Genomic DNA, 23,569 nt, shown 5'->3' with positions numbered 1-23,569 from the left:
TCCGCCAAGTCAGCACTGTTGGCTGGTTTTCAGATAAGCTGGATGGGCAGGGCCACCATTCAATGTGAGACAAAGACCTGCTCCTCCAGGGCCTCCACAAAGGGCTGAGGCAAGACTCAGCTCCTCAGTGCCCCCAAGGGTTTTTACACTCCAACAATGTATGTGGGTGCTGCACCTGCCTATGTGGCCTCTGCAGCAGCTCCAGAGCTATGGGAAGGCCCTTCCCCCCTGCTGGCCTTCTGAAAAAACCCCGTCACTGACCTTTGGCGCCTGTGGGTTGAGGGATCTGGGAACTCGCAGCTGCTGGGACTGGAGATTCTGCCCCAAGAGCTTTTCGCAAGCCACACTGGGCGGCCAAGGCTGGGCTGGGCTCCACTCCCAGTCTGGTGCGACAGACGTTGCCCATGGGCCTTTCAGGTCACCCTGGGCTGGAAATCTCCTCTACTCTGTTGTTCTTGACTTCTGCTGCTCCAGAATTTGTTGAGAGTCCCTCTCTACAGGTATTTTATGGGCTGTGTGGGGAGACCCTGCGTATGTGTGTCTTTCTACTCTACCATTTTCGATGTATTTTGTATTTCCATCTATTTTTTCATCCTTTTGTTTCTCTTTGAATGATTTTTGATATCTTCATAGCGTCGTTAGCTTCCACTTGCCCAATTCTAATTTTTAATGAATTGGGTTTTTTTTGTTTTTGTTAAGACTTTGTACCTCCTTTTCCATTTGGCCCATTTTACTTTTTAAGGAGATCTTCTCTTCAATGAGTTTCTGTGCCTCCTTTTTCATTTGGAGGATTCTACTTTTTAAGGAGTTTTCTTCAGTGTAATTTTTTTCCATTTGGTCAATTGTATTTTTTTATGGACTTGTTTTCTACAGTCAATTTTTGTCTTTTTGTTTTCGAAGCTATTGCTTCTCTTTTACATACCTCTCATTTCTTTTCCCAATTTTCCTTCTACCTTTTTAATTTTTACTTTAAAATCTTTCTTGAGGTCTTCCAGGAAAGGTTTTTGGGCTTGAGACCAGTTCATATTCTCCTTTGAGGTTTCCTGTCCCCATAATAAGAATCTATGCTCGTTGTCTGTTTCATCTTTTTGCTCATGGTGTTTGCCTATTTCCTGGCTTTTCCAGTTGAGCTCTTCTGCTGCAGTGTAGGAAGCACTGACCCAGGCTTCTTGTGCTGGGGATCAGGGACGTATTTACTGTCTTTCTGGCTGGGGCCTCAAGGTGCTGGCAGCTGGAGGCTGGGTCAGCAACACTGGAACTCTTGTGGTGGTAGTGGGGATATCTGGCCCCTAGAGGACTCCTGTTCACCTGGGTTGGTTTTTTTTTTTTTAAAAGGATGTCTGTCAGCAGCAGTGGAGTTGTGCTTCCTGAAGTTGTGCAGAAGCACTGGGAGATTTGACTTCTGGAAAACACCAGGCACATGTGGTAGTTTTCTGAGCTGATATCTACTGGTGTTGAGGCACTTGGAGGGTCCTGGTGTTGGCGCTTGCGTACTCCACTACTCTGGGACTCAAGATCTTCCCTGGTTCACTGAGGTGGGATTTGCCACTGGCTTGCTGGCACTCTTCCCATCCTGTACTCCTTCCCTTCCTCCAGAAGAAGAGGGACCTTTCCTGTTAATCTCCCAAGCTTTCTGGCCTATAGGACTTCTAGACTGCATTTTTCAACTTACTCAGCTGTTCCAGCATCTTTCCTGGGGTGATACTTTCTGGGCTTTCAGAGGTCAATGAGAGGGAAAGTGAGAGCAACTTCGTACTTTGCCATCTTCAGTCCTGTTTAATTCTGTCTCTGGCTCCATGATACTTGAATTGTTTTTCTGGCTGCTTACAGCATTTTCTCCTTGACCTGATAATTCTGTCCAGACACTGTCTATACTCCTCTTTTGCTTAAGTGAGACAGACCTTTCCTGATGTCTTTCTAAGTTATCTTAAGCTGAAAATTTGTTTTATTTCATCTTTTTGTAGGTTCTGTCACCCCAGAGTCTGTTTAAAGGTTAGTTTTAATGCTCTTTCCAAGGGAAGCTGGGGAGAGCACAGATAATTTCTGAGCTTCCCTCCTCTTTCTTGGTATAAACTTTTTAGAAAGAAAATAAGTACTTGAAAACTAGAATTGGGCAAGTGGAATTGAATGGCAGTATAATATGCCATGAAATGATAAAATAGACAAAATAGAAAAGAATGTGAACTATCTCATTAGAAAAATAACTGATTTGGAGAACAGATCAAAGAGAAATAATATAAGAATTGTCAAACTACTTAAAAGTTAAGATCACAGAAAGCATCTGGATAAACTATTACAAGAAAATTATTAAGGAAAATTGCCCTGAAGTTCTAGAATAGAGGGTCAGATATAAATAGAAAAGAATCTATCATATACCACCTGAAAGAAATCCTAAAAGGAAAGCTTACAGAAATGTCATAGCCACATTTCAAAACTCCTGATTAAGGAGAAAGTATTGTAAGCAACTCTATGTCAATAATTTGAACATGTGGAAATCCAGTCAGGATTTCACAATATCTAGCAGCTTCTACACTGAAAGACCATAGGTCTTAGAACATTATGTTTCACAAGTGCAAAGGCCTTGAGGTTACATCCTAGAATAATTTACCCAGAAAAATTGGGTATAATCTTGAATGAAAGAAAAAAAACAGTTATATGATGAACTGAAAGACTTCCAGGTTTTTATAACAAAAAGATAGAATTCAGTGGAAGATGTGATATAAAACATCCAGAGAAAATATAAGGAGCACTTTAAAGGCTGAATGTAAAACAATTCTAAACTGTTTTCTTAGTATATATGAAAATATTATCAATATTCTTAAAAGGTAGTTCGAAAGAAAGGTTGGAGTTATGTATGATGGGGTGATTCTAAACAGAATTGGATAGGAAAATGATAAAAGAAGCAATTATGTCATAAAAATGGAATGTGAAAGGAAGAACTAATACAGAGGAAGCTGATAGGGATGGAGGACTGGAAATGTTGGAATCTTCCTCTCATCTAGGTAGAAGAGGAAACTATACATCTGGAGGGGTGTAGAAGTCTTCTGAATTTGTAGAGGTGAGATAAATGGGCGCCAATGAGGGAGGACCTTTTAGAAGGATGTGTAGAATAACCTGTAGGAGAGTGGGGGAGAGAAAATAAGGTAACAAGGATTGGGTAAAGAGAGGCTGAGAAGAAAAATAGTAAAAAGTTAGATGTGAGGAAATTCAGAAATGGTGATGATAATATTGAATGTGAATGCAATGAACTCCAGTATAAAATGGAAATGGATAGCAGAATGTATTAAAATCAGAATCCTATAATACATTGTTTATAGGAAAAACCATTTAAGCGTGAGAGACACAGGAAGCCAAATCTACTGTAACTAATATTGTACATTTATGGCCTTTCCCATTTTCTTTGATCTTTTTGGTATACAGACCTAGTAGTATTGCTGAGTCAAAGAACATGGTTTTACAGTCCTTTAGACAGTTCCAAAAACTCTCCAGAATGACTGGAGCAGTTCACATCTCTGCCATATATATATATTGCCATATATATATATATATATATATGTATATATATGTATATATATACGTACATATATATATATACATATATATGGAGATATATATATACACATATATATACATATATATGGAGATATATATATATATATATATATGTATATATATATATATGCAGCATAAAAAGATGGACCTGTTCTAGCTCTCCCCCCATAGCCCATAAAATACCTGTAAAAATGACTAAACAAATTCTAGAGAAACAGAAGCCATAAAACAACAGAGTGAAAGAGATTTCCAGGCCAAGACACCCTGGAAGGCCAACAGCAAAGGTCTCTTGCACAGGACTCAGAGCAGAGCACAGCCCAGCCATAGCAACGTCACACCACATGGACAGGACTGGAGTAGGCTTCAGGGCATGGAATCATGGGTACCAGCTGTGGTTTCCCGATATCTTAACCCTCAAAGGCCAAAGACAGGTTCAAAGGTCGCTAAGAAAGCTCTTTCCATCTGGAGAAGAGGGGAGTGTGGTGTGACCCCAGCTCTGACTCCAGGGTGGAGGCAGCCATTGCAGCAGCAGCGTCCACTTTCACAGCCTAGAGACCCTAGGGAAATCAAGCAACTGATCTGAGTCTCAGTTCTCAGTGGCAGTTCTGGGATGAGGAAGAGCACTGGCTTGGTGGAGCTCACAGTAACTGTGGAGAGGGAATCCTACTCACAGATCCTAGGCACAAAAGAGTATTGTGGTTGCTCATAGACCAGAGCGCAGGCCGTTTATTGTGTCACCTTAGAGGAACTGAGAATTTACAGGTCCCTAGTGTATAACCTCTACCTGACAAAGGACTCAAAAATCAAGTAACTGGCTGGGAAAATGCCTCCAAAAGGAAAAAAAAAATAAGACTAAAGAAGTTTACTTTCTTGGTAGATGGGTACTTTCTTCCATCCTTTCAGATGAGGAAGAACAAAGCATACCATCAGAGGAAGACATAAAAGTCAAGGTTTCTACATCCAAAACCTCCAAAAAAATATGCAATGGTCTCAGGGCATGGAAGAGCTCAAAAAGGATTTTGAAAATCAAGTAAGAGTGGTGGAGAAAAAATTGGGAAAAGAAATGAGAGCAATGCAAGAAAATCATGAAAAGCAAGTCAAGAGCTTGCTAAAGGAGACCCAAAAATAATGCTGAAGAAAATAACACCTTTAAAAGTAGACTAACCCAAATGGCTAAAGAGGTCAAAAAGCCAATGAAGAGAAGAATGCTTTGAAAAGCAGAATTAGCCAAATGGAAAAGGAGGTTCAAAAGCTCACTGAAGAAAATAGTTCTTTAAAAATTATAATGGAGCAGATGGAAGCTAATGACTTTATGAGAAACCAAGAAATTTTAAAATGAAACCATAAGAATGAAAAAATAGAATACAGTGTGAAATATTTCACTGGAAAAACAACTGACCTGGAAAGTAGATCCAGAAGAGATAATTTAAAAATTATTGGTCTACCTGAAAACCATGATTAAAAAATAGAGTGTACCCATCATATTCCAAGAAGTTATCAAGGAAAACTGCCCCGTCATTCTCAAACCAGAGGGTTGAACCATAGAAATTGAAAGAATTGACCAATCACCTCTTCAAAGAGATCCCAAAAGGAAAACTCCTAGGAATATTGTGACCAAATTCCAGAGTTCCCAGGTCAAGAAGAAAATATTACAAGCAGCCAGAAAGAAACAGTTCAAGTATTGTGGAATTACAATCAGGATAACACAGGATTTAGCAGCTTCTACACTAAGGGATTGAAGGGCTTGGGATATTATAGTCTAGAGATCAAAGGAGATAGGATTAAAACCAAGAATGACAATACTTCAGGGGCAAAAATGGAATTTCAGTGAAAAAAAAGACTTCCAAGCATTCTTGTTGAAAAGACCAGAGCTGAATAGACAACTTGACTTTCAAATACAAAAATCAAGAGAGATATGAAAAGGTAAACAGGAAGGAGAATCCTTAAGGAACTCATTAATGATGAACTGTTTACATTGCTACATGGAAAGATGTTATTAGTAACTCATGAGACCTTGTTCAGTATTAGGGTAGTTAGAGGGAAAACACACACACACACACACACACACACACACATACATACACACCTATACATATACACATATATGTATAGGTGTGTATGGACATGTGTGTATGTGCATGTTATATGTGTAAGTGTATGTTACATGAGTATGTCTATATATGTGTATATGCATGTGCATGTTTATGTATGTGTGTATATATGTAATTATGTATACATGTATATGTATGTATATAGTATATATATGTATATATGCACATAGAGGGCATAAGGTGAGCTGAATATGAAGGGAGAATACCAAAAAAATAAAATAAAATGTACTGTTGAATGGAATGTGCTAGGAGTAAGAGAAAGGGAGAGGAAGAATGTAGCAAATCATCTCACATAAAAGTGGAAAGAAAGAGCTTTTACAATGGAGGGGAAGAGGGGAGAGATGAAAGGAAATAATTGAGCCTTGCTCTAATGGGATTTGGCTTAAGGAGGGAATAACACACTCAGTTGGATAGTAGAAGGGATAGAAAATTGGGGAAAGGAATAATCAGAAGCAAACACTATTGTGGGAGGACAGGTCAAGGGAGACAATGGAATAAATGAAGGGCAGGATAGGATAGAATAGAGGGAAATGTGGTTAATCTATTACAACATAACTATTATGGAAGTGCTTTGCATTGTTACACATAAATGACCTATAATGAATTGCTTGTTTTCTCAATGAGTGTGAGTAGGGAGGGAGGGAGAGAATATGGAACTCAAAGCTTTAAGAATGAATGTTAAAAATTGTTTTAGCATGTAATTGGAAATTAAGCTATACAGGCAATGGAGTATAGAACTCTATTTTGCCCTACAGGAAAAGAGAGGGGAAGGGGGGGATGGAAGAAGGGTGAGTAATAGAAGGGAGGACAGAATGTAGGAAGGGGTGGATGGTGTGCATGGGGTGGGGGGTGGGGAAAGATAAGGAGAAAATTTTGAATTCAAAATCTTAAGTAAGTGTGTTAAAAACTGCAATATAAATATATATATGTATATACATATATATGTGAAGAATGAGAGACACAGTTAAAATGGAGCATTGGAGCAGAATCTGTTATGCTTCATGTGATGCAAAAAAGGCGGGGTAGATCTCAAGTATGATCTCAGCCTATGTAGATTTAATTAAAAGAGCAGCAGGTTAAATACACTATTATTTTTTTATTCTCAACTTAAATAGAAAAAAAAATTGCCATGTTCACAGCATAACAGAACAGAGGATTCAGTAATATGAAACAATAAATTTCCATGTCAACAAAGCCTACGTAATAAATCTTCCACATTGTGTTCAGAGCTACCCTTTTTCTCTTTGCTTCCTTGTAGGTTTCTTTTGTTCTCTGTTGTGTAGTTTTTACTTTTTTCCCCCTTCTTCTTACCTCCCCTAAGAAGGCAACAGTTAAGTGTGAGTGTGTGTGTGTATGTGTGTACACAAAAAGACAAATATACCCAAACATATGCGTACATATACACATGCATAGATATCTATGATTGTTGCTGTTTAAACTCTGGAACACCAAAATCTTGGAGTTTCCTGATATGTTGTGGTGGAACCATCTCAAAGAAATCGGAGTCAGACCACCTCTAATCCAAGGATAGGGATTTACTGAAATTGACACCTCTCATGGAGTGGGCTAAGTTCCAAGAGGAGCTAACAACCACAGAGAAAGCAAGATGGATTTTTATAGGGTAAAGATACAATTATACAATCAAAATTTACATAGCATATAGGAATATGATTAATATTAAGAAGGTAAGAGGAGTTTGTTAAGGGCTTAGGTAATGGAGGAGGGAGTCCCATCTATGGATTAGTGGTTTAACATTCTGGTCATGCTGCCCTCCAGTTGGCTAGCTGTTGTGGTCCTGTCTTGGGCTAAATGGGTGATGTGATTGTGATTGAATACAAGAACACACCTGTTCAAATATGTGGGAATGGGTCAGAGGGCAGTAACTAGGTAGAGGCAGTGACTGGATTCCCATCATATTGAGACAGATGTCTGCTGTTTCTGCGGGAACTAAGAGTTAAGGGACATACCTGTTGTTATAGGAGCAGTGAAACCTACTTGAAGGTGTTGGGTATTGGTGTGGCAGAGGGTGGAGGGGTGGTGGTAGGGGGATTTGGCTAGGTAAGTACACTGGACCTGTAATGAAGTTAGAATTTTGGAGCTGAGGGCAGCTCTGTTAGCACTCCATCATTATCATACAGATATATAGACATGTCCATTGACGTATGTATGTAAGACCATCCTGTGCTTAATTTTTTCCTGTGTTCTACCCCTGATCTTTATGTTTGTGTGTATCACTTATTCCCTGTCCTTCCTGACTCCTCTCATTTACTTCTGTATGCTCTCTTGTCGTCTTCTATTACTTAATCTATCCCCTAACAAGGATCCCTGCCTTATCCTCCCCCCAGAAAATCCCTCCCCCTTCCTTATTCCATTGACCTCTCCATTTCTTTATGAATTTAGAAGACTTTTATACTCCTCTGGATTTTATATATTCCCTCTTTAACCCATTCCTCATGAAAGTAGGGTTCCAGAAGTATCAGCCCTCCTCCCCCATCTGATTGCTGTCATTTTTTTTATAAAAGGTGATTACTCTTTTTTAGTTTTTCTCATGGTTTTGCTTTTTAGAATCACATCATACTCAGCTCTGTCCTAGGCTTTATTTAGAGTGACTCAGTTACTAATAACAATCTTAGGTGTATGATTTACCTTTCCATGTATAAAAAGTAATCTGTCCTTATTGAGTTCCTTGTAATTGGTCTTTGATGTTTGCCTTATATTTCTCTTTGATTTTGTATGTCAGAGTCTGTATTAAATTCAAGTCTTTTTGCAAAAGAATCCTCAAAGTCTGTCACTTCATTGAACATCTTTTATTTTCTCCTTCTGGATTTTGCTATTTTCAGCCACAACCCTAGTTTTTTTGCTCTTTGATATGTAATGTTTAAGATTGGTCATCTTTTAGTGTAGCCCCTGCTAGGTCTTGTATGATTTTAATTATGGCTCCACTGTATTTGAATTGTTTTTTGGCTCTACTATATTTGATTTTTTTTTCTTGTTGATCATAATATTTCTTCTTGAGCTGGAGGTTTCAGAATGTGGCTATGTCATTTCTGTAGGTTTTCCTTGTAGGATCTCTTTCAGGTGGTTATTGGTGAATTTTTTCTGTTTCTACTCTCTCCTCTTGTTTTCTCTATTTCTTGTATTATTGTACCAAGATTCTTTTTTGGATTGTAGCTTTCAGGTAGTTCAGTTATTCTTATGTTTTGTCTCCTTGGTCTGTTCTCCAAATCAGTTGTTTTCCTTATGTGAGATGCTTCACATTCTCTTCAGTTTTTCTGTTCTTTATATTTTGTTTTATTATTTCTTGGTCTTTTTTAACTTCATGGCTTCTTGCCAATTTTAATTTTCAAAGAGTCATTTTCTTAAGATTCTCGATCTCCTTTTCTAGTTGGTTGATTTTGTTTTGAATTTTTTTTTTGGATTCTTACTTTTTTTAAAAAATTCTCAATCTCATTTGATTTTTAAAGTCTTTTTAAAGGTCTGTGAATTCTTTTTGGGCAAGTGACCATTTGACATTTCTCTTTGGAGTAGGAGAGCCTTTTTGTGCTACAGTATCCACTTCTGGAGATGAAGTCTAGTCTTTTCTATTCTCATAGTAACCTTCTATGCTTGAATTTTTCCTCCTTTGCCAACTCATTAAAAAAAAATTTCTGTCAGTTCATTATTGTAATTACCTTTTGTCCTAGGGTGGGGAGGGGTGAGGTGGTGGTGCCTCTGACCTCAGGTCCTCTTTCAGTTCTCCCCTCTGGCTGGGAAAGGATTTCAAGAACTCTGCCTTCTGCAGAGGCATGCTGCTGGCATCCCTACCCCACTTCTTCAGCACTCACTGGGTGTGTGCTGGTTCCTTCTTGCCCATGGTGTCTTAGCAGTACAGTTGGATCTCGCATGCCTTATCACCAGACATTCTCCCTATCCTCCCTGGCACCGATGACTTACTCCCTACACTGTCTGTTAGGGGAAAATTTCCATGGCCTTGTGGAGGCCACCTCCCAACCCAGCTCACCCTATGGCTCACCACTTACTGTTTCAGTGGAGCTAGTCTAGGGGTGATTACACCTCACAGGAGCCACACCTGCAGCCTGGGGTTTATCTTCTGATTTTCTCCACTTGTCCCAGGAGTGTGTGTTCTGCCTCAGCTCCTGTTTATTTTTACTACTCTGTTTTTGCCTTGAAGAGCTGTTTTATCTTGTTTGTGGGGGAAGTCTGGAGAGCTTGGAATTTTCTGACCTCTTGTGCCATCTTCCCAGAATCCTCTGGTAAATACATTTTGATACAAGATACCATAGATAATGAAGTATACATGTCTTCATAGGTTTTGGTGGATGCATCCACCTCATCTTTTCTCAGTACACAGCAGTATTCCATCATAATCATATACCACATCTTATTTAGCCATTCCTCAGCTATTGGACATCCTCTCAATTTCTAATTCTTATTGCAAAAAAAATCTACTGTAACTGACATTGTACATTTATGGCCTGTCCCATTTTCTTTGATCTTTTTGGTATACAGACCTAGTAGTATTGCTGAGTCAAAGAACATGGTTTTACAGTCCTTTAGACAGTTCCAAAAACTCTCCAGAATGACTGGAGCAGTTCACATCTCTGCCAATAGTGCATTGCTGTCCCTGTTTTTCCACATCCCATCAGCATTTATCATTGACCTTTCCTGTCATTTTAGATAATCTGATAGGTGTGACATGATATCTCTTGAGTTTTAATTTGCATTTCTCTAATTATTCGTGGTTTAGAGCATTTTTATATAACTATTGATAACTTTGATTTCTTCTTTGATAAGTGCCTCTTCATATCCTTTGACCACTTTTCTTGTAATTTGTTCCCCACTTAACATTATTTTATCTTTTCCAAGTACATGTAAAGATAGTTTTCAACATTCACTTTTATAAGATTTTGAGTTTTAATTTTTTTCTCCCTCCTTACTTTCATCACCCTTCCGAAGATGGCATGCAATGTGATATGGGCTATATGTGTGCAGTCATGTTAAACATATCCACAGTAACCATGTTGTGAAAGAAGAATCAGAACAAAGGGGGAAAAAGCACAAGAAAAAAAGCATATAGTATCCTTCGATCTTCATTCATACTCCATAATTCTTTCTCTAGATGTGGATAGCATTTTGTATCGTGAGTCTTTTAGAATTGTCTTTGCTCTTTGTATTGCTGAGAAGAGCAAAGTCTTATCAAAGTTGGTCCTTGCACAAAGTTGCTTTTACTGTATGCAGTGTTCTTCTTGTACCGCTTACTTCACTCATCATGAATTCATGTAGGTCAAGGTTTTTATAAAATCTGGCTACTCATCATTTCTTAGACTATTCTATTAAATTCATATGCCACAACTTGTTCAGCCATTCTGCCATTGCTGGACATCTCTTCAATTTCCAATTCTTGGCCACCACAAAAAACGCAATTTTAAATATTTTGGTACATGTGGGTCTTTTCCCTTTTGTTTTTGATCTCTTTGGGATACAGACCTAGTACTGGTATTGCTGGATGAACAGTCATGCAACTGTTTGATAGCCCTTTGGGCATAATTCCTAATTGCCTTATACAGTGTTTGGATCAGTCTTGGGCCATTTTTCAAAAGCAGAATGTCTCTTATTTTTATAAATTTGGCTCAGTTTCCTCTGTATTTGAGAAGTGAGACTTTATCAGAGAAACATGATGTTAAAAACTTTTTTTACCCCCTTTTCTTGCTTCTTTCTAATTTTGACTGCATTGGTTTGGTTTATGCAAAAGTTTAAGTTTAATGTAATCACATTGTTTCTACCAGAACGTAAACTCCTGGAAGGCAGGAAATATTTTATCTTTATGCTTCCAGTGCCTATTTCCTTGCCAATGTCCCTTGCACATGTTAGGCCTTTGATAAATGCTTATTATTTACTGAAGGACAAGCTGATGCTCTGATAGTGGAAGAAGTAATCATTGAGTAGAAGCCAGGAGCCATACAGACTAAAAATGCCAAGGTTTCCTCACAGATATATAAGCCTTATCTCATTTAAACCTGTCCAGGACTGTGACCCCACAGTCAAGCTCTCTATCACCCGGCTTGGCCCTACACTTAAGTGACATTCTTCACATGGAATGCTCCCTGAGTGCCTAATGTGCTCTCCACCGAGATTTTACTTATTCATTAGTTCACCCTTTGAAAGCTTCTGTCTGGTCGGTACTAATCTTGGTGTTGTCAGGGATGTTAAGGAAATAAAGTAATAGTAAAAGAGAAGTAGTATATTTCCATCCTAAATCAAGACTGAAAAACATTTTCCTTGAAAAATCTGATAGATGTTAACATATCCATTTTACAGATAAGAAAACTGAGATTTAGGGAGAGGCAGCAGTTTTGCAAGGATCTCACTGAATGTGTTACAGCCAGAAATCCAAGAGGTTAACAGACAACTTGAAGATGTCCTTGTTTTTACACAGTTTCTATATATATATGTATATATATATATATTTCTATTTACATGTATATGTATATGTGTATGTATGTATGTATGTACATATGTATATATATATGTATAAAAGAATGGGAGATGACCACTTTAATGATGAAGAGGTCATGCTGATAGATCAAAGGACTTGAGAATGTTTCGCCTGTAGGAGAAGACTTAGGTCCACATGATAGCTGTGTTTCACTATTTCATTTTCATTATTTTATTTCAGCAAATACAGAAAGATTAGGCATGCTGTGCTTGACCTCAGAGGGCAAGAGCAGGAACCATGGGTGCAGGTTGTAATATTTATTTCATTGGAACCATTAAAAAGTGTAAGCATTAATTAAGCATTCTATATGTGGCAGACACTGTTGAATTCAAGGATACAAAAAAAAAGGGGGGGTGGAGCCAAGATGGCGAAGTAGAAAGACGCACATACACATAGCTCCGAACACACAAACCACAGAACGGCTAGAGGGGACGAAGCCAGGGCGAATTCTGCACCCAGAGACCATGGAGTATTGGAGCGAGGGAGATTTCTGCTCTGGAGAGACCTGCGGACTTCTCGCGGGGGTCCTTCGCGCCGCGGACTGGGTGCCGGGATGGGGAGCGGAGTGCGGCCCTGCCGCGGCCGCGACACTGAGGGGAGGAGATCCGAGAGGGCTACAGGGACGGGATCTCCAGCAGCCACGCGGGTTCCCCCCACCCACAGAGGGACCTGCAAACCTCTCCCAAAAGGTCCGTCGCGCAGCAAACGTGGAGCCCAGCCTGGACCTGCGGCGGCGGCGGCCGCGGCTCCGAGAGGCACAGATCTGAGAGGGCTCCGGAGGCGGGATCTTCAGCGGCAGCACGGGCCCCCCCACCAACAAGTGACTGACGGGAGTGGGTGAGAGAGTCTCTTTGGCGGGTTGAGAGGGGAGTGGGGTGCCCCCATGGCTCAGGCCCCCCCGGGAGATAGAAGCTGAGAGGCGGCTGCAGACAGGGGATCCCCAAGCAGGCGGGAGCCTGGATCCATTGTGGAAGGTCTGTGCATAAACCCCCTGAGGGAACTGAGCCTGAAAGGCGGCCCTGCCCCACCTGACCACCTGAACTTAATTCTCACACTGAATAGCAGCCCTGCCCCCGCCAAAAATCCTAAGGCGGGAAGCAGCATTTGAATCTCAGTCCCCAAACGCTGGCTGGGAGGACCAGGAGGCAAGGTGGGTGTGAGGAGAACATTCAGAGGTCAGGCCATTGGTTGGAGAAAATGCCAAGAAAAGGGAAAAGAAATAAAACTATTGAAGGGTTCTTTATCGGAGAAAAGACACTTCCTCCCTTCCTTTCTGATGGGGAGGAACAATGCTTGCCATCAGGCAAAGACACAGAAATCAAGGATTCTGTGTCCCAGCCCACCCAATGGGCTCGGGCCATGGAAGAGCTCAAGAGGAATTTTGAAAATCAAGTTAGAGAGGTGGAGGAAAGACTGGGAAGGGAAATGAGAGGGATGAGGGAGAAGCATGAAAAGCAGATCAGCTCCCTGCTAAAGGAGAACCAAAAAAATCTTGAAGAAATTGGCACCTTGAGAACTAGCCTAACTCAGCTGGCAAGGGAGGTGCAAGGGGCCAATGAGGAGAAGAATGCTTTCAAAAGCAGAATTAACCAAATGGAAAAGGAGATTCAAAAGCTCACTGAAGAAAATAGATCTTTCAAAACTGGAATGGTACGGATGGATGCTAAGGACTTTTCGAGAAAGACAGATATCTCAGAACATACCGTGCAGATTCGAAAAATGGAAGATAATGTGAAATATCTTATTGGAAAAACAACTGACCTGGAAAATAGAATCAGGAGAGACAATGTAAAAATTCTGGGACTACCTGAAAACCATGATCAAAAGAAGAGCCTAGACATCATCTTCCATGAAATTATCAAGGAAAACTGCCCTGAGATTCTAGAACCAGAAGGCAAAATAAATATTCAAGGAATCCGCAGAACACCGCATGAAAGAGATCCAAAAAGAGAAACTCCTAGGAGCATTGTGGCCAAACTCCAGAATTCCCAGGTGAAAGAGAAAATATTGCAAGCAGCTAGAAAGAAACAATTCAAGTATTGTGGAAATACAATCAGGATAGCACAAGATCTGGCACCCTCTACATTGAGGGATAGAAGGGAATGGAATAGGATATTCCAAAAGTCAAAGGAACTAGGACTGAAGCCAAGAATCACCTACCCAGCAAAACTGAGTATAATACTTCAGGAGAAAAAATGGTCTTTCAATGAAATAGAAGACTTTCAAATTTTCCTGATGAAAAGACCAGAGCTGGAAATAAAATTTGACTTTCTAACACAAGAATGAAGAGAACCATGGAAAGGCGAACAGCAAAGAAAAATCATAAGGGACTTACTAAAGTTGAACTGTTTACATTCCTACATGGAAAGACAATATTTATAACTCTTGAAACATTTCAGTATCTGGGCACTGGGTGGGAGTACACACACACACACATGCACACACGCACACATACATAGAGACAGAGTGCACAGAGTGAATTGAAGAGGATGGGATCATATATTAAAAAAAAAAATCAAGCAGTGAGAGAGAAATATTGGGAGGAGAAAGGGAGAAGTTATATGGGGCAAATTATCTCTCATAAAAGAGGCAAGCAAAAGACTTATTAGTGGTGGGATAAAGAGGGGAGGCAAGAGAAAAACATGAGGTCTACTCTCATCACATTCCACTAAAGGAAAGAATATAATGCACACTTATTTTGATAGGAAAACCTATCTCATAATACAGGAGAGTGGGGGACAGGGGCACAAGCAGGGTGGGGGGGAGGATGGAGGGGAGGGCATGGGGAGGAGAATGCAATGCGAGGTCAACACTCATGGGGAGGGAAACTACCATAAGAAAATAGAAGTAAAGGGGGACAGGATAGGATGGAGGGAAATATAGTTAGTCCTATACAACACAACTAGTATGGAAATCATTTGCAAAACTAAACAGATATGGCCTATATTGAATTGCCTGTCTTTCAAGGGGAAGGGGTGGAGAGGGAGGGAGCTAAGGAGGTTGGAACTCAAAGTGTTAGGACCAAATGTAATGTTCTTACCACTGGGTAACAAGAAACACAGGTTAAGGGGTCAAGAAAGCTATCTGGTCCTACAGGACAAAAGAGAAGACGGAGACAAGAGCAGGGAGGGAGGATAGAGGAGAGAGCAGATAGGTCACAGGGGCAATTAGAAAGCTCGGGTTTGGGGGGGGGAGGGGATAAAAGGGGAGAAAATTTGTAACCCAAAATTGTGTGAAAATAAATGTTAAAAATTAAAAAAAAAAAAAAAAAGGATACAAAGAAAGCCAAAAATAGTCCCCTGCTCCCAAGGAGCTTACAGTCTAATGGGAAAGGAATTCTTAAGTACCTGCTCTCTACAAGGCCCTGTACTGTGTTTCACACAAATGAATGAAAAACTCCATACTGTGAAGTATTTTCTATTCAGACTTCATACTAGTCAGAGCTATACTGGGGTTACCCAAATATTTTTGGTGTTTCAGGAATCAGTGACATTTAAGGATGTGGCTGTGGAATTTACCCGGGAGGAGTGGCTACATTTGAATGCTTCTCAGAAAAAGTTGTACAGGGATGTGATGCTGGAGAACTATAGCAACTTGGTCTCTTTGGGTAAGAACAGTTACCCCTTTGGAGTCTTGATATATACCAATAGGACTTTCAAGATTTTAGCATTGTTCTTTGAAATACAAAAGGTAGATATTCCTAATCCTTTTTTAACCAAGAGACAGAATACTTGTGCTACCTGTTTCCAAGGAGCAAGGTCTTTGCTTAGTAGGAATAGAAACTGTTCTTGTTTATTATTTTATTAAACCTTCTGTGTTGCTTCAAATCAACATTTACTGTTTAATCCCAGTGGAGGCATCATCATACACAAAGTGTTACAATTGTCTAATCAAGGAATCTGTCAAATGAACTATTTTTCCAAAGTTCTGAATAATATAAATTATCCTACAGTGGTCACTTATATCCTTGAGGTCTTCCTAGAATGCCTAGTTACTGCCCCCCCCCCCCAAAAAGAGCTTAAGCTAGTTTTGGATTCTTTTATTAAATTTTATGAATGTTTTATTTGACATTAGTTCTCCTTTCTTCCTCATCACCTGAAAAAAAATCCTACTCCCCCCAACCAGCCTCTTGAGTACTCCCTGGTTTAAACACAAAACCAAAGAAGTAAATAATTCCATCCAAAATCAGCTACCTTAGTGTCCTTGATGATTTTCTGCACCTCTGTCCTTAGAGGATGGTATTTAAATCATTTGTTTTAAGACAGGATTCTTAAATTACCATCCCAAGAACTTTTTGTTTTTCAATGAACAGGATTTGCAGTTTCTAAACCAGATGTGATCTACCAGTTGGAAAGAAAGGAAGAGTTTTGGATTCCAGATACAGATATCCCAAGAAGCTGCTGTCCAGGTGATTACATTAAAACCCAAGTAGCTGAGTCAAACTACTACTGTGTTGGTCATTTGAGGTCAAAATTCTTACAAAATATTTATCCAATGAGATATTTCACATTTCCTTCTATTTTCTCATTCTTTTGATTTTCATCATTTCTTTTGGTTTTGATTGTTTCTTGGTGTCTCATAAAGTCATTACCTGCCCCTTGCCCAATTCTAAATTTTGAGGAATTATTTTCTTCAACAAGCTTTTGTACTTCCATTTGGCCATTCCTACTTTTTAAGGAGTTCTTTTATTCAGTGATTTTTTTGTGCCTCTTTTTCCATTTGATCAATTCTGCTTCTCAAAATATTTTTCTCCTCATTAGATTATTGTACTTTTATTACCATTTGGCCTGTTCTGCTTTTTAAGGTGTTATTTTCTTCATTTTTTGTGCCTTCTTTACCAAGCTATTGTCTCTCTTTTTCATGATTTTCTTGCATCACTCTCATTTCTCTTCCCAATTTTTCCTGTTCCTCTCTTACTCAACTATAAAATTCTTTTTGAGTTCTTCTATAACCTGAGACTAATTTATATTTTACTTTCAGGCTTTGGTCACAGGAGTTTTTACTTTGTTATCTTCTGAGTGTGTCTTTTGTTCTTTTTTGTCACCATAGTAGCCTTGTCAAGTCAGAATTTTTTCTTTTATATGCTCATTTTCCAGCCTATTTCGTGATCTTTAATTTTGCTAAAGTGGATTTCTCCTTGTAGCGTAGAAACCACTCTGTCCTAAGCTTCTGAGGGTTTGTATAGTTGTTTTCAGAGATACTTCTAGAGATTTGAAAGTTTTCAATTCTTCTTAGGTGGTATCATCTAAGGAAAGGTATGTTTACTACTCTTTTGTCCTATAATGTGAAGGACCACAAGCACTCTTTTCTGCCTAGAACTGTGACCAGGGTCCCTGTTCAACTATGGCCACAAGCTCTGATTTGCTAGTGCTCCTTCTTGCCCTGGGACTTACACCCAGGATTGTGACCTGGCTCCAATTATCAGCAAAGCAACAGCATCTGTCCTCTAGTGCCAGCAGTGAGACCCCAGTAATCTCCTGCTTACCATCTGTGGGCTGAGACCTCCAGAGTCAGTCACAACTGCTGTTGATTCAGTTGCTCCCAAGTCACACCACTGGCTCCAATTATCAGCAGAGCAACAGAGTCCTTCCTCTGGTGCCAGCAATTGGACCCCGTTAATCTCCTTCTTACCATCTGTGGGCTGAGAGGTCTAGAGTCAGTCACAACTGCTATTGATTCAGTTGTTCCTAAGTCCCACTGCTGGTTTTCTGGGGCTGGTCTGTGCTGGCACTGCCTGTGCTGGATTGCGCCCCATTCTCACCCTGGTCTTTCCTACCAGCTTTCTTAATTGTCTTGGGATGCAAAATTGGGTTCTGCTCCTCCGGAATTTGTTTTGAGGCATTATTTAAAGTTGTTCAGAGAATTTTGGAGTACTCAGGGAAATCCTTTCTTTTTCTCCACCATCTCCACCATCCACGAAGTTCTTCCAAAATGTTGAATAAGGTCATCATGTTCATTAAAGTTTCTTCGTCCTTTTGAAAAGAGCTCAGTTTTTTTCGCAAAAGAAGTTCCTTTTTTATGCATCTCTGTTCACATGTACCTCTACTCTTAAAGAAAGTTGTTTCCTCAATGCCGAGTAGGTATTCTCTTATGTCCTTTGAAGATTATCTTATCTTATGCAGACATTCTTTTGCCTCACTTCCATCAATCTGTTCTCCCTTTTAAAATAAGCTCATTACATACAATATTAACAATATGCTTTTTTCCTTCTGTTACTTTTTGATATTTTCTTATGTTTTTGTGGTTATATTGCTTTGCTGCTGTTACTTTTAAAGCATTTAATCATAACTCAGTTCCCCTTTATTATTCTGCCATTTTACATATCATCCTGTTTTCTTTATGCTCTGAAATTATTTTTATAAGAGCACAGTGATATGTTCTCATAACACAATTTGTTTAGCTATAACCCTGTTACTGAACGTATAGGTTTTCAGTATTGTGTTATTTCACAAACAGGTGCTGTAAATATTTTTGAGAGAGATTTATATTTGCTTTGAGTAAAATTTTAAGGATGTAAACTTAGTAGTGAGATCATTGTGTCAATGGATATGAACAGTTTTGTAGCACTAGATTACATTGCTAAGTTGCATTTCAGAGAAGTAGCAACAGTAGCTGAGCAAGTACCTATTTCAGCCTAACTGCCAAAATTTCTTATCATTTTAAAATATCTTTGGTATCTGATCACTCTTTGCTGATCAATCCAAATTGTTCCATTTTGACTTCTTTGCCTAAGTTTGAGTAATGTTTTAGGTAACAATAATTTTTTTAATTAAAAATATCTGTATGTCTTTATCATTTTCATTTTTGAAACTGGATCTTCCTTTTACAAATTTTTATCAGTTCTTTACAAAGTAGATATGTTAGATTTGACTCCTTTTTTCTTCATATTTCTATATTCTGCTTGCTTAATGGCTTTTCTATCTCTCCTCCTCACTCTAAGTTGGTTCATTCTCCTTAATCTTTCTGTTCAGTTTTTTCACTTCCCATTTTCACCTCTGATGATAAGGATGTATTTGCAGGCTCTTTAAGTTCTATATGTTTTGTGGATAGCCTTTCATTTCCTTATTCCATTCAAGTATTTCCTGTTAGAGTAGAGTAAGGATTCATCCTTCCAGGTAATTTCATCATAAGTTTACATATACTAACTATGAGTCATAACATTCATAGCATAAAATGAACTGTAATCCTTATTGAAAGACCAGGGAAACTAGCGTTCTCAGATGGGAATGCTAGAGAATAGTTCTAAAACCTTTGAGTGACTACAACCTTGAGAAAGGCAAAAAAGGCAGAATTAATCAGTCCTTTTTTTCTTCCTTTCAGAGAGCAAAGAATTTACTGGAGAAAAACCTTATGAATTTAATGAATGTGGAAAATCTTTCAGCCTAGGCACACAACTTATTCAGCATCAGACCATTTATACTAGAGTATTTCCTTATAAATGTGAGGAATGTGGGAAGGGCTTCGGTTACATATCACAGTTTATTGAGCATCAAAGAATTCATACTGGAGAAAAACCTTACAAATGTGATGAATGTGGAAAGGCCTTCAGAGTGAAGAAACCATTTGTTCAACATCAGAGAATACATACCGGAGAGAAGCCTTATACATGTACTCATTGTGGTAAGGCATTCAGACTGAGGGAATTCCTTACTCAGCATCAGAAAACTCATAATGGAGAAAAACCATTTGTATGTAATGAATGTGGGAAAGGTTTCTTTTGGAATTCAGATTTCATGCAACATCAGAGGATTCATACTGGAGAGAAACCTTATGAATGCAATAAGTGTTTTAAGGCCTTCAGATTGAAGACAAAGCTTACTCAACATCAAAGAATTCATACTGGAGAGAAGCCTTATAAATGTGATGAATGTTGTAAAGCCTTCAGATTGAAGCCAGAGCTTACTCAGCATCAAAGAATTCATACTGGAGAAAAGCCTTATGAATGTAATGAATGTGAGAAGGCTTTCAGATTGAGGAGACAACTTATTCTGCATAAGAAAATTCATAGTGGAGACAAACCATTTGTGTGTAATGAGTGTGGGAAAGGCTTCTTTCAGAATTCACATTTCATGCAACATCAGATTATTCACACTGGAGAGAAACCTTATGAATGTAATGAATGTGGGAAGGCCTTCAGACTGAAGATACACCTTACTCGGCATCAGAGAATTCATACTGGAGAGAAGCCATATAAATGTGATGAATGTGGGAAGGCCTTCAGTAGCAATTCATCACAGAAAGCACATATGAAAATTCATGGAGAGATGCCTTTTGAATGTAAGGATTGTGGGAAGGCCTTCTACTTCCACTCAGATTATATTCGACACCAGAGAATTCATACTGGAGAGAAACCTCATAAATGTAATGAATGTGGGAAAACCTTCCGCCTTGCTGGACAACTTACTCAACATAAAAGAATTCATACTGGAGAGAAACCTTATGAATGTAGTGAATGTGGGTATAAGTTCAGACAGAGAATGCAGCTTACTGTGCATCAAAGAATTCATACTGGAGAGAAGCCTTATAAATGTGATGAATGTGGGAAAGCTTTCAGAATAGGAAAACAGTTTATTCAACATCAGAGAATACATACTGGAGAGAAACCTTATGAATGTAGTCATTGTGGGGAGGCGTTCAGACTGAGCAACCAGCTTACTCGGCATCTGAAAACTCACCCTGGAGAAAAACCGTTTGTGTGTAATGAATGTGGAAAAGGATTCTTTTGGAATTCAAATTTCATGGAACATCAGAGTATTCACACTGGAGAGAAACCTTATGAATGTAATGAATGTGGGAAGGCCTTCAGACTGAAGATACACCTTACTCGACATCAGAGAATTCATACTGGAAAGAAGCCGTATAAATGTGATGAATGTGGGAAGGCCTTCAGTAGGAATTCATCACTGAAAGCACACAGGAAAATTCATACTGGAGAGATGCCTTTTGAATGTAAGGAGTGTGGGAAGGCCTTCCACTACCACTCAGATTGTATCCAACATCAGAAAATTCATACTGGAGAGAAATCGCATAAATGTAATGAATGTGAGAAAGCCTTCCGCCTTGCTGGACAACTTACTCAGCATCAGAGAATTCATACTGGAAAGAAGCCTTATAAATGTGATTAATGTGGGAAGGCCTTTAGACTACGACAGCAATTTATTTGACATCAGGGAATACATACTGGAGAGAAGCCTTATGAATGTGATCATTGTGGGAAGATGTTCTAACTGACACATCAGCTTACTCAATCTCAGAGAATTCATAATGGAGGAAAACCATTTGTATGTAATGAATGTGGGAAAGGCTTCTTTTGGAATTGAGATTTCATCTGACATCAGAGGATTCATACTGGAGAAAGACATAAGTATGATGAACGTGGGAAAGTTTTCAGATGGAAGTCAGAGCTTCCTCAGCATCAGAGTATTCATATTGGAGAGAAGCCTTATGAATGCAATGAATTTGGGAAGGCTTTCAAACTGAGGGCACAGCTTACTCAGCACCAGAGAATTCATTCTGGAGAAAAACATTTTGAATATAATATATGTTGAAAGGCCTTTAGCACGAGTTCAGAAGTTACTCTGCATCAGAGGATTCATATGAGAGAGAACTTAAGAATGTAATAAATGTGGGAAGGCTTTCAAGAGTAAGATGTAATTTAGTGTGCATCAGAGAATTCCTACTAGAGCAATTCTTTATGAATGTAGATTGTATGAGAATGCCTTCCGCTACAGCTTAGAACTGTCAAAAGAATCCTTTTTAGAAAGAAAGTTTTTAAATGTAATACATTTGGAAAAATCTTCCACCTGAATTCAGAACTTACTTGATATCTGGGAGTTCATATTGCTAAGAAACATTGTGGTTGTGGGAATGTCTTCAGTCACACCACAGAACTTAATTGACATAGGAGAATTCTTACTGGAGAAAAACTGTATGAAAGCAATTAATGTGGAAGTATCTTAAGATTGTGGGCACACCTTGCTATGTTTATCAGAGAAACCATACTAAAGAGAACTATTATTATGCATTTAGTGAATATGAAAAGATTTTCAAAGAGAAACACAGGGCAGAGCCACAATGGTGGAGTGAAGCCAGCATGTTTTGCCAAATTCTCCTAACACACTCTTTCTTTAACACCTTTTAAAAATGCAACAAACTGAATTCTGAGTGAGAAAGTGAAAGAAAAGTCACAGTGAGTCATTTCCAACTGGAATTTAGGAAGTCAAGAGAGGTATGAAGGCAGTGAGGTGGGGACTGACCAGGAGTGTAATCCGTATGCTGTAAGCCCAGCAGTGCTGAGCAACCTAGTGCCCAGAGAAGGTAAGGGGACTGAACATTTGGTCAAAAAGATTCTAGCGGACCTCTGTGCTAGCACTAGGTGCAGGATCAGATGCCATTTGGCAGCTTCATCACCTGTTAGCCCACTTGTGAGCTGTTAGTTCCAGTACAGAGAGGAGCAGTTACAGTGGCAAGGGAGCAGATAACCTTACCTGGTTAAGGTAAGATACCAGCTTGTAGACCCAGAGGACAGTGATCTGACTTCTTCTTGAATCACACTACCTTAAAAACAGCAAAAATTTAAAAGTCCCTAGATTAACCTTGTAAGACTCAGAAGACCAGATTGGAAAGCTGCCTCCAGAGGTAATCAGAACCCCAAGGTAACAGAAAGCCCAAACTCTTAAGAAACAGACTAGAAAAATGAGCAAACTACAAAAAACCCAAAAAAACACAACAAAAATAAACCCTGACAGTAAAAGGCTTCTGTAGGCCCAGGAGAGCTTGAGACAAACTCAAAGGCAATGACTTATAAATATTTACAGTGAGAGCCTCGATGCAAAATGCAGATTGGACACAAGCCCAAAGAGAATTTCTTGACACGAGAATTTTTTTTAATGGAACTAAGTTTAAATCAAGTTAAGAGTGGCAAAGCAAAGTTTGGGAGAAGAAATAAGATCAATTACAACACAATGCAAGACAAAGTGTGGGAAAGCCATTCCAGGGCTGATCTTGGTATCAAGCTATCTGGGCATCTGAATGGTTCTTCTGTGGAAGTGACTCAGTCAGAACATGTGCTCGTGAGAGGTGAAAGTCTGAATCTACACAGACTCCAGAAAGAAAGGAAATGCATTTGGTGTGTGGAGAACAGAAGATGATACTGAAGAGCTACCTGGATATAAACCCCAAAGGTTTCTGTGCTTGTGGAACAGAGGACTAGGAAGCCAGCTGTCCCCTAAGAATTGACTAGGGGCAAGGAAGAGGCCATGAAGTTGGGGCAGAATGCTGTTTTTCTGACATAACTAAGATAATGTTTATTATTTGTGGCCACAAAGGAACTGATGAATCATGGACACACAAGGAGGTCCAACAGCTGTATTCTCAGATCAGGTAGTGTATTGTTATCCAATTTATACTC

The 23,569-nt window shown here is 39.2% G+C and overlaps 1 protein-coding gene across 2 annotated transcripts in view; it reads left to right on the top strand.

Moving 5' to 3' along the window:
• Window positions 1–23,569, top strand: part of LOC140521639 (uncharacterized) — a 264,697-nt gene that overhangs the window by 6,758 nt on the left and 234,370 nt on the right. For both annotated transcript variants that reach the window (XM_072636876.1, XM_072636875.1), the window contains exons 3-5: window positions 15,640–15,766; window positions 16,472–16,567; window positions 19,480–23,541. In XM_072636876.1, the coding sequence (XP_072492977.1) occupies window positions 15,640–15,766; window positions 16,472–16,567; window positions 19,480–21,284 (2,028 nt within the window). In that variant the 3' untranslated portion in view covers window positions 21,285–23,541. The remainder of the gene's footprint in view (window positions 1–15,639; window positions 15,767–16,471; window positions 16,568–19,479; window positions 23,542–23,569) is intronic.

Source organism: Notamacropus eugenii, chromosome 1 (assembly GCF_028372415.1).
Source record: "Notamacropus eugenii isolate mMacEug1 chromosome 1, mMacEug1.pri_v2, whole genome shotgun sequence".
Lineage (NCBI taxonomy): Eukaryota > Metazoa > Chordata > Mammalia > Diprotodontia > Macropodidae > Notamacropus > Notamacropus eugenii.
The sequence above is the reverse complement of the archived record's forward strand: the minus strand, read 5'-3'. Positions and strand labels throughout refer to the sequence as shown.